Source organism: Charadrius vociferus, unplaced genomic scaffold (assembly GCF_000708025.1).
Source record: "Charadrius vociferus isolate BGI_N301 unplaced genomic scaffold, ASM70802v2 scaffold136, whole genome shotgun sequence".
Taxonomy (NCBI): domain Eukaryota; kingdom Metazoa; phylum Chordata; class Aves; order Charadriiformes; family Charadriidae; genus Charadrius; species Charadrius vociferus.
The window spans coordinates 1003960-1018182 of NW_009648960.1; the positions used below are offsets into that span (position 1 = coordinate 1003960).

The 14223-nt window shown below is 46.0% G+C and overlaps 1 protein-coding gene across 1 annotated transcript in view; it reads right to left on the reverse strand.

The window, feature by feature from the left end:
• Positions 1 to 14223, reverse strand: part of COL6A3 (collagen, type VI, alpha 3) — a 54755-nt gene that overhangs the window by 8828 nt on the left and 31704 nt on the right. The window contains exons 23-40 of the mRNA XM_009887586.1: positions 13685 to 13720; positions 13081 to 13163; positions 12795 to 12846; positions 12046 to 12108; positions 11319 to 11381; positions 10515 to 10565; positions 9954 to 9989; positions 9786 to 9848; positions 9572 to 9634; positions 8877 to 8909; positions 8735 to 8771; positions 8616 to 8627; positions 7960 to 8453; positions 6374 to 6473; positions 5173 to 5871; positions 3811 to 3919; positions 2779 to 3059; positions 1273 to 1533 (exon numbers count right to left, since the gene is read on the reverse strand). Of these exons, the coding sequence (XP_009885888.1) occupies positions 1273 to 1533; positions 2779 to 3059; positions 3811 to 3919; positions 5173 to 5871; positions 6374 to 6473; positions 7960 to 8453; positions 8616 to 8627; positions 8735 to 8771; positions 8877 to 8909; positions 9572 to 9634; positions 9786 to 9848; positions 9954 to 9989; positions 10515 to 10565; positions 11319 to 11381; positions 12046 to 12108; positions 12795 to 12846; positions 13081 to 13163; positions 13685 to 13720 (2536 nt within the window). The remainder of the gene's footprint in view (positions 1 to 1272; positions 1534 to 2778; positions 3060 to 3810; positions 3920 to 5172; positions 5872 to 6373; positions 6474 to 7959; positions 8454 to 8615; positions 8628 to 8734; positions 8772 to 8876; positions 8910 to 9571; positions 9635 to 9785; positions 9849 to 9953; positions 9990 to 10514; positions 10566 to 11318; positions 11382 to 12045; positions 12109 to 12794; positions 12847 to 13080; positions 13164 to 13684; positions 13721 to 14223) is intronic.

Consider the following 14223-nt stretch of genomic DNA (forward strand, 5'->3'; position numbering starts at 1 on the left):
TATGCATTGCACACCTCTCCTTGACCACACTCACAGCCTCACAGCCCTCTGAGAACAGTGTTGTTGAGGACTGTCACTGGGGTTGACAATCCTTTGTGACGGAAAGGAGAACATGGTTCATATTGCATCATGCCCTGCATGACTGCACCATATAGCATCATGCTCCTTTCCCAGGGCAACCTGTGGCTTACTTTCCATGGGGCTGGAGGGCAGAAGGGGGCTGCAGCCACAAGAAGAGTTGGATTTGCTTTTCTCTGGCGGAGGGTAAGAGGGACAATCTTACTCAGTGTCCACATCACAGCTTGTGGGCATAGGTGGCATCACTGCTGCCTGCCCAATTTGTTCCCATTTAAGATTTACTCTATGGGAAATGTAGCTTCCCTGGGTATTGAGAGCTCCAAGTCAGCAACATGCAAATGTTAATTCTACACACTGATGTCTTTTCTCAACATTTTTGTGGGCACATTTATTGCTTGGGAAGGTAAGAGATGTCAGACCTGAGCCAAACCCATCAGAGCCAATGGAAAGGCTCTCCATGGGCACTGAAATCAGCTCTAAAGTGCCAGAACAAGCCAGATGCAGCCCTGGCAGGACCAGCATAAACTTCTCCTCACCACCTCTATGCCAAACTTTATTAAACAAAGAAATGACTGTGTCTTAGCAACTTTTGGCCACACCAAAGGTTTTGGTGAGGTTTACGTGTGATCTGTACAGATGGGGCTTGGATCCCCAAAGGACTAAACCCTCTATTTAATCTCTTCTTTATGTTTTTTTGGAGGGATAATATAGCATGAGCAGCAGGCAGGTGGATATGGAAATGGCAATCAGAGAAACAGCTTTTCTTGCTTATTTTGCAATCAGGCTGGACTGAATTTATTCGGTGTTAACCCAGTTTGACTCTTACTATTAATTACAGCAATGCTGGCTGGACCCCACCAAAATCCATTGTGCAAAAGCCTCCTGCATGCACAATAAGACAGAGTCCCCCTCTGGGCCTGACTTTAATTCTCCCACAATCTGTGTTGGTTTAACACCACTGAAGTTTCAACTTGCATTTGCCAAAGAAACACATTCACAGCGTTTCATAACTGGCTCCTACTGCTGGTCCGGAGGATGCCAGAGACATGCAGTGACACAACTGAGCATTGCCAGGGCTGAGATCGTTGGTACCAACTGATTCCCTGACCCTTAAATGTTTGGGTTTTTTCATTTTTTTTGTGTCCACTTTATGAAAAAATAAATGTTTCTGTGTTTTCCTCAAGAGGTACTTACTTGTGCTGAATGTCCCTGTGTAGGTTACTTTGGGTTGGGATTTCTGGTAGCCGGTAATGACGACAAGGTATTTCTGTCCGCTTCTGAGTCCTCGGATGACGTGCTCAGTGCCGGTCAGGTTTTGCTTCTGCACGAGAGAGTGGTCATGTGCTAGGGTGACGGTGATATCAAAAATGTAGGCGTTGTGTGTCTCGGGGCTGGCCCAGCGCAGCCTGGCACTGTTCTCGGTGACATCTGTGATTTGGATATCGTGGGTCTTTGCTGCAATGCAAAATCAGAAGAAACACTAAGCAAGGACTTAAAGAGGAAAGGTGTCAAGACAAAAATGTTTCTGTGGTGCAGGGTCTCCTTCCTAGTCCACAGCAAATAAATTTTTCTGCAGCCAGCTGTGGCATGGGCAAACCAGATTGTGACTTTGCTATCTCAGATACCCAACTCAGCACACTGTAGGGAGGGTTTTTTTTTCCATAACCTAGATGATTTACCAAGTGGTTTATTTATTTTTTAATAATCTGCTGCAATCTAGCAAATCAAAGCAATTTTTTGTGAGATTTACATAGCTTGAAATGTGATTCCCAGCACAACTTTCCCAACAACTGTAAATGTGTCCAGTCAGATCCTTCTCTAGGGCGCAATGGATTCACTGAACTGATGAAGATCTTCAAGCAGAGCCTGCTTAAGACCAAACATAGACATGTCAAAGAAGCTATTAGGGAAATGTTTTCCTGCTATGGCAGAGTATTGGATGAGATCTTTATAAGCATTGCTTGGAAGCAACAGTGGAGCAAGAAACATGCAGAAATATTTGTTCTCCGCAAGCTGATGAAAGCATTAAGCTTGCAAAAGCTGATTGCTTTTATTTATTGATTATTTACATGGGGACATGCATTCATTGACTGGTTAAGCCTCCCTGTGCTTTGACATGTGTTCTTTGTTACTTGTTCAGCTAGTGCAGAGCTGCCTGCACTCCCTTGCAAAAACACAGGGGAAAACTCCTTTACATGAACCGTGCTGACATGAAAGAGCTTTAGCATTCCCAAATAGGTCTTCACACTGATCCAGTGAACTAACTGAACTATTTATATTAGCTGACAGAAAATGCAAACTATGTCATTGTATGAATCACCATAAATAGCAAAACTTAGCTGAGGGGTAATGCTACAAGGAAAACATAGAAAGCAAATGGGCCACACTAGAAAGAGAAGTGCTCTGTCACTGTACTACTGAGCTAGGCAGGAGATGATGAATTGTCCCATGTTTAGATGTCCTGCTTGTGTTTTGCCTGGAGGCAGTCTGTTCCTCACCCAGTTTTGCACAAAATTCTCAACACAGCCTTAAGCCTCAGTGCAGATTTCCAGTTTTGCACCTTAATTTCCAGTTTTGCACCTGCAAGCATGAAATTTGGCCTTTTAGTGACATTTCCCATAGGGAGGAAAAAAAGCTACAGCCCACTGTGGTATAGAGACGTGAGAGACATTGCTCACGTAGGGAGAGCCTTTCACATACCGCCTTGTCTTCTCCTGCCACCTGCCACGGCAGCTGTGGTGCTCGTGGTGGTGCGGCCAGTGGCTTTGGTGTGGGCGGCAGTGCTTGCTGCACTCTGCACGGTGGTGTTCACCTGGACCACGGTGCTGGCTGTGGTCTGGTCGGTGGCTCTGGTTTGGGCCGTGGTGCTGGCAGTTGTGGTCCTGGCACGGGCGTTGGTGCTCCCAACAGGCTTAGTGCTTGCACTGACTGTGGTGCTGACACTGAGGGTCCGGCTTATGGTCGCGTTGGGTGCCACGTACCTGTCAAAGCAAAAGCATCTGGTATGGCTTCCCGCTGCCCCCCATATAAGCAGAATTTTGGAATTGGAGAGGAGTTGATGTAGAAACCATTGGCAAGAACACCCCCCCCCTTTAGATCAATAGCCTTTGTCAGCTTTAGATATGCCCACAGCCAAGCAGTAAAAAGTGCTGCAGAGCACTGCCTGTCACTTGGCGCACAAGTCTGTCTGTACACCAACTTTACACACATAAGGGTGAATTCAGTAGACAGATCTGTAGCATGCCTGATTCCAAGGGGCTCGACCTTCTAATGCCAGGACAGCTCTGTGCTGTCATGAATGAGTCTTGGTCATACAAGCTTTCACTTCTGTTCAGAAAAATATTAGGATATATTCTGTGATGCATCCTGATTAGTAGATAGTCCAGGGCAGTTTGTTGAGTGGAAAACCCCAAATTAATAGTAATTTCTAGAATTCCTGACCCGCATGACAGTAGCATATACCTCCTTCATATAATTTATACATAGATAAATGCGAAATTTACTGGAAATCTAAAATTATATGGGAATTTGTCTACCCTTCTATATTAGATAGTTCTGTTGCTCTTTTGCCACAACACTAAAGGAACTGGTAACATGCTGATAATCCTGATTCTTATAATTGAAATTGCATTTTCTTACTTTTTTTTCCAAACAGGGACTTGGAAATGAATGCTTCTCCCCCAGACAGGCTGTTAGTAAAGTTCATTTTCTTGCAGACAAACCACTACTTACACTGCTTTGTGCCCGGGGTGCCCGGGAGTCTGGCTTTTGGCTTGCTGATCACTCTGGAACCACTCGCACTGTTTCCTTATTTCTGGAGACAGGTAGAAAGCAAAGTCGCCTAGAGACAGAGAGAGTCTGGCATTAAACATTGGTGTTGAGGATGGTGGCTACCTACCAACAATACATAACATATATTTCTCCTTGATTTAGAAAACCCTGTTCTTGCTTGCTCTGACAAAAGCTATGGATTATCTCTTGACATTTTCTGTGGTTATTGCAGCATCCCGGGCTGGGAGATTTGTTATTACAATTTACAAACATGAGAGCAGTAAATACAAGATACCAGAGGGCTATATGTCTTAGTCTGTCACATGTAAACAGCTTGCTTATAACAAGGCACTTCCAAGCACACAGTTAATATTTTTTCAAGAGTTAGAAGTTTCCAGGACCCCTGTAAGTGGTAAATGGAAAAAGCAAACTGAGAAAACCTAAACATTTATTTCCAGGGAAAGATGTGCTCATGTTTGCTTCCTATTTAGTGTAAGACATTCCTGAATCAGTGATTTTTTTAGCTCAGTAGACTGATTTTTCAGGACTCTTTTGATAAAACTAGCTTTTGTAGAAAAGGCTTATTTCTTGTCCTTGCTGACCAGGTCTGTTTAGGATCTCTGGCAGCTGGCTTTAGCTGGAGATCCAGCCTGGGGTCTCTAGCTAAGCCGAGATGCAAATTTTCAAGACACAATCAGCACATCCCAAACACAGCAGTATTATTTATCCCTGAGCAAATAATCCTGTTCATCTCGTCCTTAAATCTGCATACAGCAACTCCAAATCTCAGCCTGAGCCATCCAAATACCTGCTAAACATGATTATGCTGAAGTTGGGAAGAAACATTTGCTGGGTGTTTGGGGAGCTCGGGGGAGTGCTAGCAGGCTGCTGGGCTGCAGAGGGCCAAGAGCCCCAGCAGGACTAGACGCTATGAGACTAGATGACATGTTGCAGATGTGACCAGCAAGCCAGGCAGGATTATGTCTGATCCCACAGGCGAGCCCATGGGGATCAAGTCAAACCAGACAAAAGTATAGACTCTACTTGGCAGACCAACAGACTGCACGGGATGGCTGGGGAGGCCAAAGTGAAGAAAAAACAGACATATTCAACTAGGCAGACCTATGAGCAGCAACAAAACAGACCGAACAGTACAGAACATATAAAAAGACTAACAGTTCAGTGGGCCCCACTGCCCAAAGAGGTGGTCAGCCTAGAGCCTCCCCAGCCAACGGGCAGGAAGACCAAACCTGGCATATTAATCCCTCTGAGGTCACACGATGCCCCTTCCATAAGGCTTTAGATGCAGGGTGTTTTACTTACTTCTGATAAAAGATGGCAGCAGTCTCCCAAAGCGTAGTAAGGGCTCTTCATGAAGCTCTCCTGGTTTATCAATCAACTTGAAGAACACATCGTTTGGCTCACTAGCTAGGTTATAGATATTCTTGGCATTCACCTTCCTGCCAATGCCCAAAACAACAAAGAAGTACCCTTTGCATTTTGCATTGATAACAACCTTTTGCAGGTACTCAAGTTCTTGTTTATTCACTTTACCGGTCATCATCAGAACTATGACTTTTAGGTCCCGAGGGTTAGGTGCATTTTCAAAAATATGAGTTATTGTGTGTTCAATTGCACTTCCTATAGCCCTTGTGCCATGGAGCTGGATCATTTGGTTGTGAAGGTAATTAATGATCTTCTCTTTGGATCCATAATCAGTTAGTGAAAACTCAGTCTTTACTGGCGGGAAGCTTGAGTTGGTTTCATATTCGTAAGGAGCTTGCTGGAGAACTGCCACTCTTGCATGGTGCTGAGATACTTTTGGCTCAGAGCTGATTTCCAGGTTGCTTACGAGGTGGGAAATGTACTTCTTCATCTCATTGAACTGCAGAGGGGTGGTGGACTCTGAGCTATCCATGATGAAGGCGATGTCAGTGTCTACATCTGTTGGGGCTGCCCTTTTGTCTCTGAATACAGGTCTCTGACTACCAAAACCACAGATGGGATCAGGGTCACAGACATCTAGGGAAGAAATACAGTAGGTTTCACCTGGAGGAACTGAAAATGACCCTCCATTGTCATTATAAATTCTCTCATGTCATATGAAATACTACTATCAAGCCATGAACATTCACTGGTCCATTACTTAATACCAAAGTAATTCCATCCCAGAACACATTTAGTTTTGCATTAGTATTTTTATGCACTCCTTTATCCAAAGGGATCCCTCAAGCACTGTGTCATAAATGGCAGAAGGCCATATTTTAGAGCTCTTAGCTATTGGTATTTGGGCTGTGAAAATGGGAATTGGCCAAAAAAGAAGCTTCTCGTTGCAAAGTGGAGAACGCCCATGCTAAACAGCAAGCCTCATTCATGCCAATGTTTTGTGCTCAACCTAAGAATACAAATCCCTTGTCTTCAGCATCTGACTCCCAACTAGGCTTCCCTTCTGCACCACTGACAACCAACTGCTGCACAACCAGAAGGATTTGGCACTATCTAGAGGAGAAATTGGATGCCTTACCCAGACAAATGTGACAAGTCAAGAGCCTCCGGATAGTTTCATTCAGCTGACCGCCACTGGTTGGAAAAACAATTGCATGTCCAACCGCTGTGTTGTTGATCTGGTGAGATGCAAACAGAAAAACATGGTGTTAGTAATGCTGCCTTCTGTTATTTTCAGCTCAAAGTATGGGAGGGCAATCCAAAACTCTAAGGGATTCTCTACTCAGCATGCTGCTTTTTGTGGATCCCATTTGGAGGAGTCTAATGCCCCTGACATCAGTTAGTGGGACTAGTTTAGAGACATAAACTCCAAGTAAAGGGTCAAGCACTTGAACAAGTGCTCAGCATGTTCATCTGGGGTTTTTTTGTTGCTTTAAATCTCTGTACTTCCTCTCTCGCTGCCAACAGTACTTCTTATCGAGTGCACCCTCAGCAAGTTTGCAGATGACATCAAGCTGAGTGGTGCAGATGACATGCCTGAGGGATGGGATGCCATCCAGAGGGACCTGGACAAGCTCGAGAAGTAGGCCCGTGGGAACCTCATGAGGTCCAACAAGGCCAAGTGCAGGGTCCTGCACGTGGGTTAGGGCAACACATATTATCAATACAGGCTGGGGTATTGAGAGCAGCCTTGCTGAGAAGGACTTGGGGGTACTGCTGAATGAAAAGATGGACACGAGCCAACAATGTTTGCTCGCAGCCCAGAGGGCAAACCATATCCTGGGCTGCGTCAAAAGAAGCATGGCCAGCAGGTCAAGGGCGGTGATTCTGCCCCTCTACTCCATTCTGGTAAGACCCCACCTGGACTACTGCATCCAGCTCTGGAGCCCTCAGCACAGGAAAGACATGGACCTGCTGGAGTAAGTCCAGAGCAGGGCCACAAAAATTATCACAGGGATGGAGCTCCTCTCCTGAGGACAGGCTCAGAGTTGCGGTTATTCATCCTGGAGAAGAGAAGGCTCTGAGGAGACCTTATTGTGGCCTTTCAGTACTTAAAGTGCACTTATAAGAAAGATGGAAACAAACTTTTTAGCAAAGACTGTTGTGATAGGATAAGGGGTAATGGATTTAAACTAAAAGAGGGTAGATTTAGACTAGATACAATGGAGAAATTTTTTACAATGAGGGTGGTGAAACACTGAAACAGGTTGCCCAGAGAGGTGGTAGATGCCCCATCCTTGGAAACACTTGGGGGCTCTGAGCAACTTGATCTAGTTGAAGATGTCACTGCTCATTGCAGGGGGGTTTGAGTAGATGACCTTTAAAGATGCCTTCCAACCCAAACTATTCTACCATTCTACTTTCTCACCCTTTGCTTTTCTGTCTCAATCAGACCTTTCTTGCTATGAGGACTGTCTTTTCTTCTGTTTCATACCATACCTGGCACTTTGGGGACATGTTCTGGGAAGCAAATGACTCATTATAATAACCTCACTAGCATTTCACAGTATGCACTGTGTTTAGATTTCTCTCTTAATAGGCATGCTAGATGATTTTGGCCAGCAATGCTTTCTCAGTGCTAAGCATTTGAAAGGTCTGTGGAAGCCAACACCATCAATCTCCCCAGCAAAACAGACTAGGAAAGAAAAGGGAAATGACCCCAACCTCCAGCGCTCCAGTGAGAACTTGGTCCTGCCTGCTGGTGAGGAACACGGGCATGACCCCAGCATCGTAGAGTTTCAGTACAGCGTCGTTGAGCTGCGGGGAGGCTCTTGTGTCCCCGTTGCTGAAAAAGACAGCCACCTTCCTCATAAGGAAGCCACTTCGGGCACGCTTGAAGGTATTCCTGGCCACAAAGGACATGGCAGTCTCCAGGCTGCGTGGCTTTGTGGTCAGGGTCGCCTGGAAGTTTTGGATCTGCTGGAGGAGGCTCGATTTCTTCCTGGCGTCAGCAAAGCGGATCTCTGTGGTGACCTCATTGTTGTAGGTGACCAGAGCGACCCGGGCACCCCGAGGACAGTTGCTCTCAGCAATGGTTAAGTTGTTGACCACTCTCAGCACAGTTTGTTTCATCCTGTTGAAAACTTCCCTCACAACACCCGAGGAGGTGTCGATAGCGAAGGCCAGCTCAGTTGGGAAGACCGGGCACTCCTTGGGACCTGCCAGAAATGTGTGTTGGGAATAAATAGTGCCCCAAATACTTGTCAGGGTGCAAGGACCATGTCCTCAGTGGGGGTAAATCATTCATACCGCATATGTGGGGAGAGAAAAAATTCTGGCACATCATCACATTGGGATTTAAAGGACTGAAGATGACTTACCATAGCAGCAAGCTGTGGAAAAGATGGGGAAAAAAAGCAATTTGGTTAGTGCTGTTCATGTAACATGACAGGCGTACAAGGGTAGTGACAGGGAATTAGGAAAGCACTGATATACTCACGGCATTTGTCTTTGATGTTCCGCACAAGCGCACATTGCTTTAGGAAATAAAATGAAAGAGGTAGAGAAAGGGAAAAAAGAGATATGTGACACAGCCAACAAAAGAGTATTTCAAAACAAGAGAGAAATGATGCCACACTTACATCTCTGGATTCTCCTTTATCACCTTTAAGTCCCTGTTTAAAAAGTAAAGTAAAATTGAGTGTGATGTTTATTTTCAGGGTGCCCCATGAACCCAGTTGAAATAATTATTTAACTACGGGTCATGCAAAAGCTAAGGGGAAACCTGCCCATTTTCAGTTGTATTTTCAGCAACAGGGGGAAATGTTTTTCCCTGTGAGGAGTGAACCTAGATGAGACCAAACCCAAAAGGGGCATTTAGGATGCTCTAGGTTCATGTGCAAAGCAAGCCAATTCACCTTGGCCTTCCTAGGGTGCTCTGTGCCAGACAGATTTGGTCATGGACCGCATCCTGTGTAGGCTGATAAATCATAAAGAGCTGAGAACTTCCTAGAAGGAGCTTTAAGTGACATGCTGTCATGGGAAAGTCCTAGTGTCTGATAAAAGCCCGTCTCCTGACTTTTTCCTCCCGTTGTGCATTGCGGTTTGAGCGTGGGTGAATATTTATCAATGATAAACAGCTAATTAGGAATTTACAGAGACACATCCAAGACAAATAAAGAGGAATTTGCCCAACTTGAAATTAGCAGGAGATGGAGGTGGGCATGTCTTTCAACCCCTGGCACCAATAGGTACCATCACATTTCTCAGAGAGGCAATCAGGAGTCTCTCCAGGGAGGAAGCCAGAGGTTCCATCAGCAATGCAATGAATACTTACAGATGGTCCAGGGTATCCAACCTCTCCTTTCTGACCAGGTGTCCCAGGATCTCCTGCATTTCCCTAGAGAGAGAGAGAGCGCAAAAAAAATCCTCTCCATGAACATCTGCAAGAGGACTCCCAGGAGCATAGGTCAACACTTAGGTGGAAACGATGCACGCATCTTTCAAGCCATTCATGCAGAGGGGAAAAATTGTGTCATGGTCCAACTTACTCTGCGGCCTCTGTTTCCTTTAGGGCCAGGGCCTCCAGCACCACCGCGGTCACCAGGTCCACCCTAGTTGGGGAAAAACACAAACGGTAGCTCTAAATCTGCAGAGGACCATAGGTAATGGCTACGTTGCTTGGAAAATGAATGCATAGCTCACGGGCTGTACTGTACCTTAGGCCCTGGGTAGCCTATGAAGCCACGTTCTCCCTGAAACAACAGAAGGGTTTATATGAATACAGGGTTTTAGAAAACGAACCCGATTCTGCAGGCAGATCTGTAACAACTGAAGGAATTAAATGGAGGGAAAAAAGAGTGAGACTGCAAATTCATTTTGCAATTTTGTTCCTTGTATGATTAACAAAAAGCTAGCAGCTACTCTTTTTAAGGTCTGGTTGCTCTTCTAAGGCTGAGTTCAGCTGTAGAGGAACTATCAGAGTTGCTGGCATATTGTTTTCAAAGTCCCACAGACATTCATCAAGCTTTCTTGAAGGTACAAAAGGATTATACCGCCTTCTTGGAGAAGATGTTTTACATAGGCAAACCAAGACAAAGACAGAGGGGAAAGGTTTGAAGAGTCTTGCCTGATTTTCTCACAAGGGTACACAGAGGGCTGATTTTTGTCCCTGTATGTGTCTGACTTCACCCAGGCTCTGTCCTTTCCCATCTGCACTGGCTACTTCCTTGCCCTTGGTAACTCATGTTGGTAGATGGGCATGCTGAGCATACACTTACCTTTCTGCCTTTAGGACCTGGGCCACCAATTCCATCTCGTCCATCATCACCCTAAAATTGGAAAGCCAAAGTCATTAATATGCAGTCATATGTGAATAGCTTAAACCTCACGGACCTAGCAGCATCAATAGAGTGATGCCACAGGCCTTTGAGAAGTCCTTCTATAGATGAAATTATTGTAAGAAAAAAAAGCACAAAAAGTTGGTGCCAAAACTACAAATCTGAATTAAAACCTGCTTAGTGTACACATATAACGTGTAAAACCCAGGTGGAAGCCAGCAATGGGAAGCAGGTTAGGAGGTCAGCCAATGCTAGGGGTATACTTCTAGCTGTGTCTGACCCAAGCTTGCCCTCCCTTGCTTTGCGCAAACCCTTTTTTCCTCAGTTGTCACCTCATTATACAGAGTAATGAGAATCAGGCCCCACTTAGTCCATACGTCCTTTGTATAGGTTACTCTGGACTAGCACATGGGGTCAGCTCAGGGTGACTACCCATGCCTCATGCAATGAGCCAGGACAAGGCCAAGCAACTCTGAACAGCCTTTGCCCTGCAGACTGATCTCCAAGATGTTAAAAGTCACTTTTCAAGTGAATATAATTTACCTCCTCAAAGGGACTACCATTATCAACTATGCTCATGCCAGCTGAAGACATAAGGCTGATTTCCTTCTCTCATATTGTACATGGAAGATGCAAAGACCATAGGGGAGCTAAACTCTCCACTGTGAAGGGCTGTGGCCCATTTACCACAGGAGAGGATTCAGCCCAGCCTTCTTAAAGGTGTGAGTGCATGGCCACACTTACCATCTCTCCTCGTGGGCCCTGCTGTCCATTTGGTCCTTTGGGTCCAGGGTTTCCAGGCTCACCCTGAAAACAGGAGAATCTGTTAAAGCATGTGCTGAAACTCCAGGCCTTTTCCACCCCATCAGCACTGGTTTCTTTACATAGACTAGTCTGCAATGGTCCTTGTGGCAGAAAAGCATAGCTGGACCTATGTGGTCAGCAATACTACAAAATGCTTACTCTTTAGTGGGACCTTTAGCGATTTCAGGAAAGCCGAGCAATGGGACATGGGAGACCAGCCAGCTCCCGCCATGGGATGCTGTTTGGTTTTTATAATCACTGCAAAAATAAAAGCTCCCAAGCTCCGGGGATTTTGCTAGTGCAAATGGGCAGTGAAATAGCCATGGGAATGACCCAATGTGGGTGAATCTGGAGAGATCAAACCAGAGGATCTGGAGAGATCCAGCACAACCACCTTCCCATGTGGGCACCAGCTGAGAATCCACCCTGGAAAACTACTCAGGATTCTCAGTTACTCAGTTACTTTTGCCTCTTTGTTCAATAAAACCGGAGCCTAATGAAACAACAAGTGCACAGACCTTGCTCTACTCCACACTATGCAATCCAGTGAAGACAAGCTAATTTTGGTCCAAGAGGTTAATGTCCAGTATTCCTTTAAGCTCACTCCTATCCAGAAGCTTTTCATTGCTGTTTTAGTTGCTGATGCCCCATGCTTGTGAAGACATACCTTTCGTCCCAGGGGACCGATCCTGCCCCGCTCTCCTGGGGGTCCTGGTGGTCCACTACCAGCCTGGAACAGAAACAAAGAGAGGCACATTGGCAACTTGTCAATAAAACTGGGTGCTAGAAACTAGGGGATTGTTTGACAGTAGAAATCATGTATTAACTGCTAGGGCTGGTGCCTCTCAAAGCACCTTAAGAAATTCAGAAGTCACAGTTGGGAAGAGCTGAAGGACCAGTTCAGCTGAATACAAATATCAGCAGCAACCTGTATAGTCCCCTGAGGAACCCCCTGCGAAAGGTTTATGCAGGAGGGAAAAAGTCCTGATCAGGATGGGGAAATGCAAGGTGTGTCTGGCTTTACAGCCATAAGTCTTGCTGGAGTGGGCAGCAGGAGGGAGAAATACATGCATGAGGGGCCCCTAGCAAGCATGTGAGATGGTCATGCTCTGGCCTCAGAGGTTGAAACATCACAGAGGGTGCTCAGCCAGTCACTCAGGGATGTTCTTAAATTAAGATCACAAACCGTAATGGGCCAAACGCTGAAGTCCTGACCCCTGTGTGGCTGCTTTTAACTCTCAGTCCAGAACTTGAGAGGAGGATTGTACTCGAAAAGTGTGTTATAAGAGAATGAAACAGAGTTAGAGCCCTAGAGAAGGAAATGGGAAGACATATTGGTTGCATCTTATTAGCTCAGTGAGATGTTCTTGCTGAGCATAGTTGTGTCAATGGCTGAGAAACAGCAGAAGGGTTTACCCTGGGTCCAGGAATGACTGTGTCAAAGCACATGGGCAGAAGCACACCAGTGCTACACCAAGATTGCAAGGAGAAACAAACACTACAGCGCCCGAGAGATGGTTTTCAAACGTGTCTCAGCTCTGGTGGTGTGAATGGAATGGCAGGCTTGACGTCCTGGGGCAGGGCAGCCAGGCCACAAGCGCACCCAAAAATACCCAAATCCCAACAGTCCTCGCTGCCGAGACTCTTCAAGGGAGCAGCTGTGATGAAATAACGCAACAGCATCATGACATAAAAAGTTCACTTAGCCGTAAGCTCACTGACCTGTGGCCCTCTCATGCCTTGTTCTCCAGCTGGCCCTGCTTGACCGAGTGAGCCCTTGGTACCCTTTAAGTGCAAAATAGGACAACACAAGTTAGCATGGGGGGACATGGTCAACACCATGGTGAGGGAGAGGAGATTTCAGGGCATTTACAGCTGCATAAAGAGCAGGGAAGAAGAGTTATTTTAGGGAAGAACGGTTGTTTGAGGGTTTTTTTTCAGAATGTGGTTATAGCAGAGAATAAGCACAGAACTGGCAGGTTAATTTGCCGCCTACAATCAACAGACATCAATCTCCTTCGTGCTCTGGTCCCATTACGCTGCTCCAGCAGCATGCAGAGACAAAGCATCTGAGTAGGGACCGCTGAAGAGGATGGGCAGGCCAAGGCACATGAATGCCTGGTTTTGTCCAGCAAGGAGCACACAGGGACATGAGCCAGAGGAGGAGGAGGGAAATTTGAAGGAGAGAGGAGGCAGAGAGGAAGAAGCAAAGCATGTCTCTTCTCTTGGCACATCCCTCTAGGTGTTGTGGTTGCCTGGCCGGTGGCATGGTAGGAGCCCTGGGTGTTGTCTCCGTCACCACTTACCTTAACACCTATTGGTCCCCTTCGTCCTGTCATACCCTGCAAATGAAGAAACAATGAGACTTGTTATGCAAGTACGCAAGCACACATGTTACTCTATTGCTTTTAAGAACCATGTATCACCACTTCTCTTAGTCCAAAATTGCGTTTGAATAGTTTAAACTACTGGGGAGAGAGAAATCAACACTCCACCTTCTGCCGGATGGTCAGCTCTCGTAAATCAAACTTTGGCATGTTTTCTCCTTCCTTGCATCCCCCAACCCTCTGCACGGGTGAGTTGCTCACTCACGCATGCAGAAACATGCCACAGTCCCTGGGACACATGCCCTGAGGGGCTGGCAGCAGCGGAGCAGGAGGGAGAGCATCCCCAGACATCCCAGCTACACCAGCTCCAGTCCGATTTTTGCCTTTTAAAAAACAGCAGCTAAATGTAGATGCTAATGCCAGAGTAAACCAAGTGAAGTGCCCCTGATCTCAGCAGTTACTCTGGTGGGAATAAAATCAGGATTAGACCTTAAAAGTTTCTACAAGCCAGCAAACCA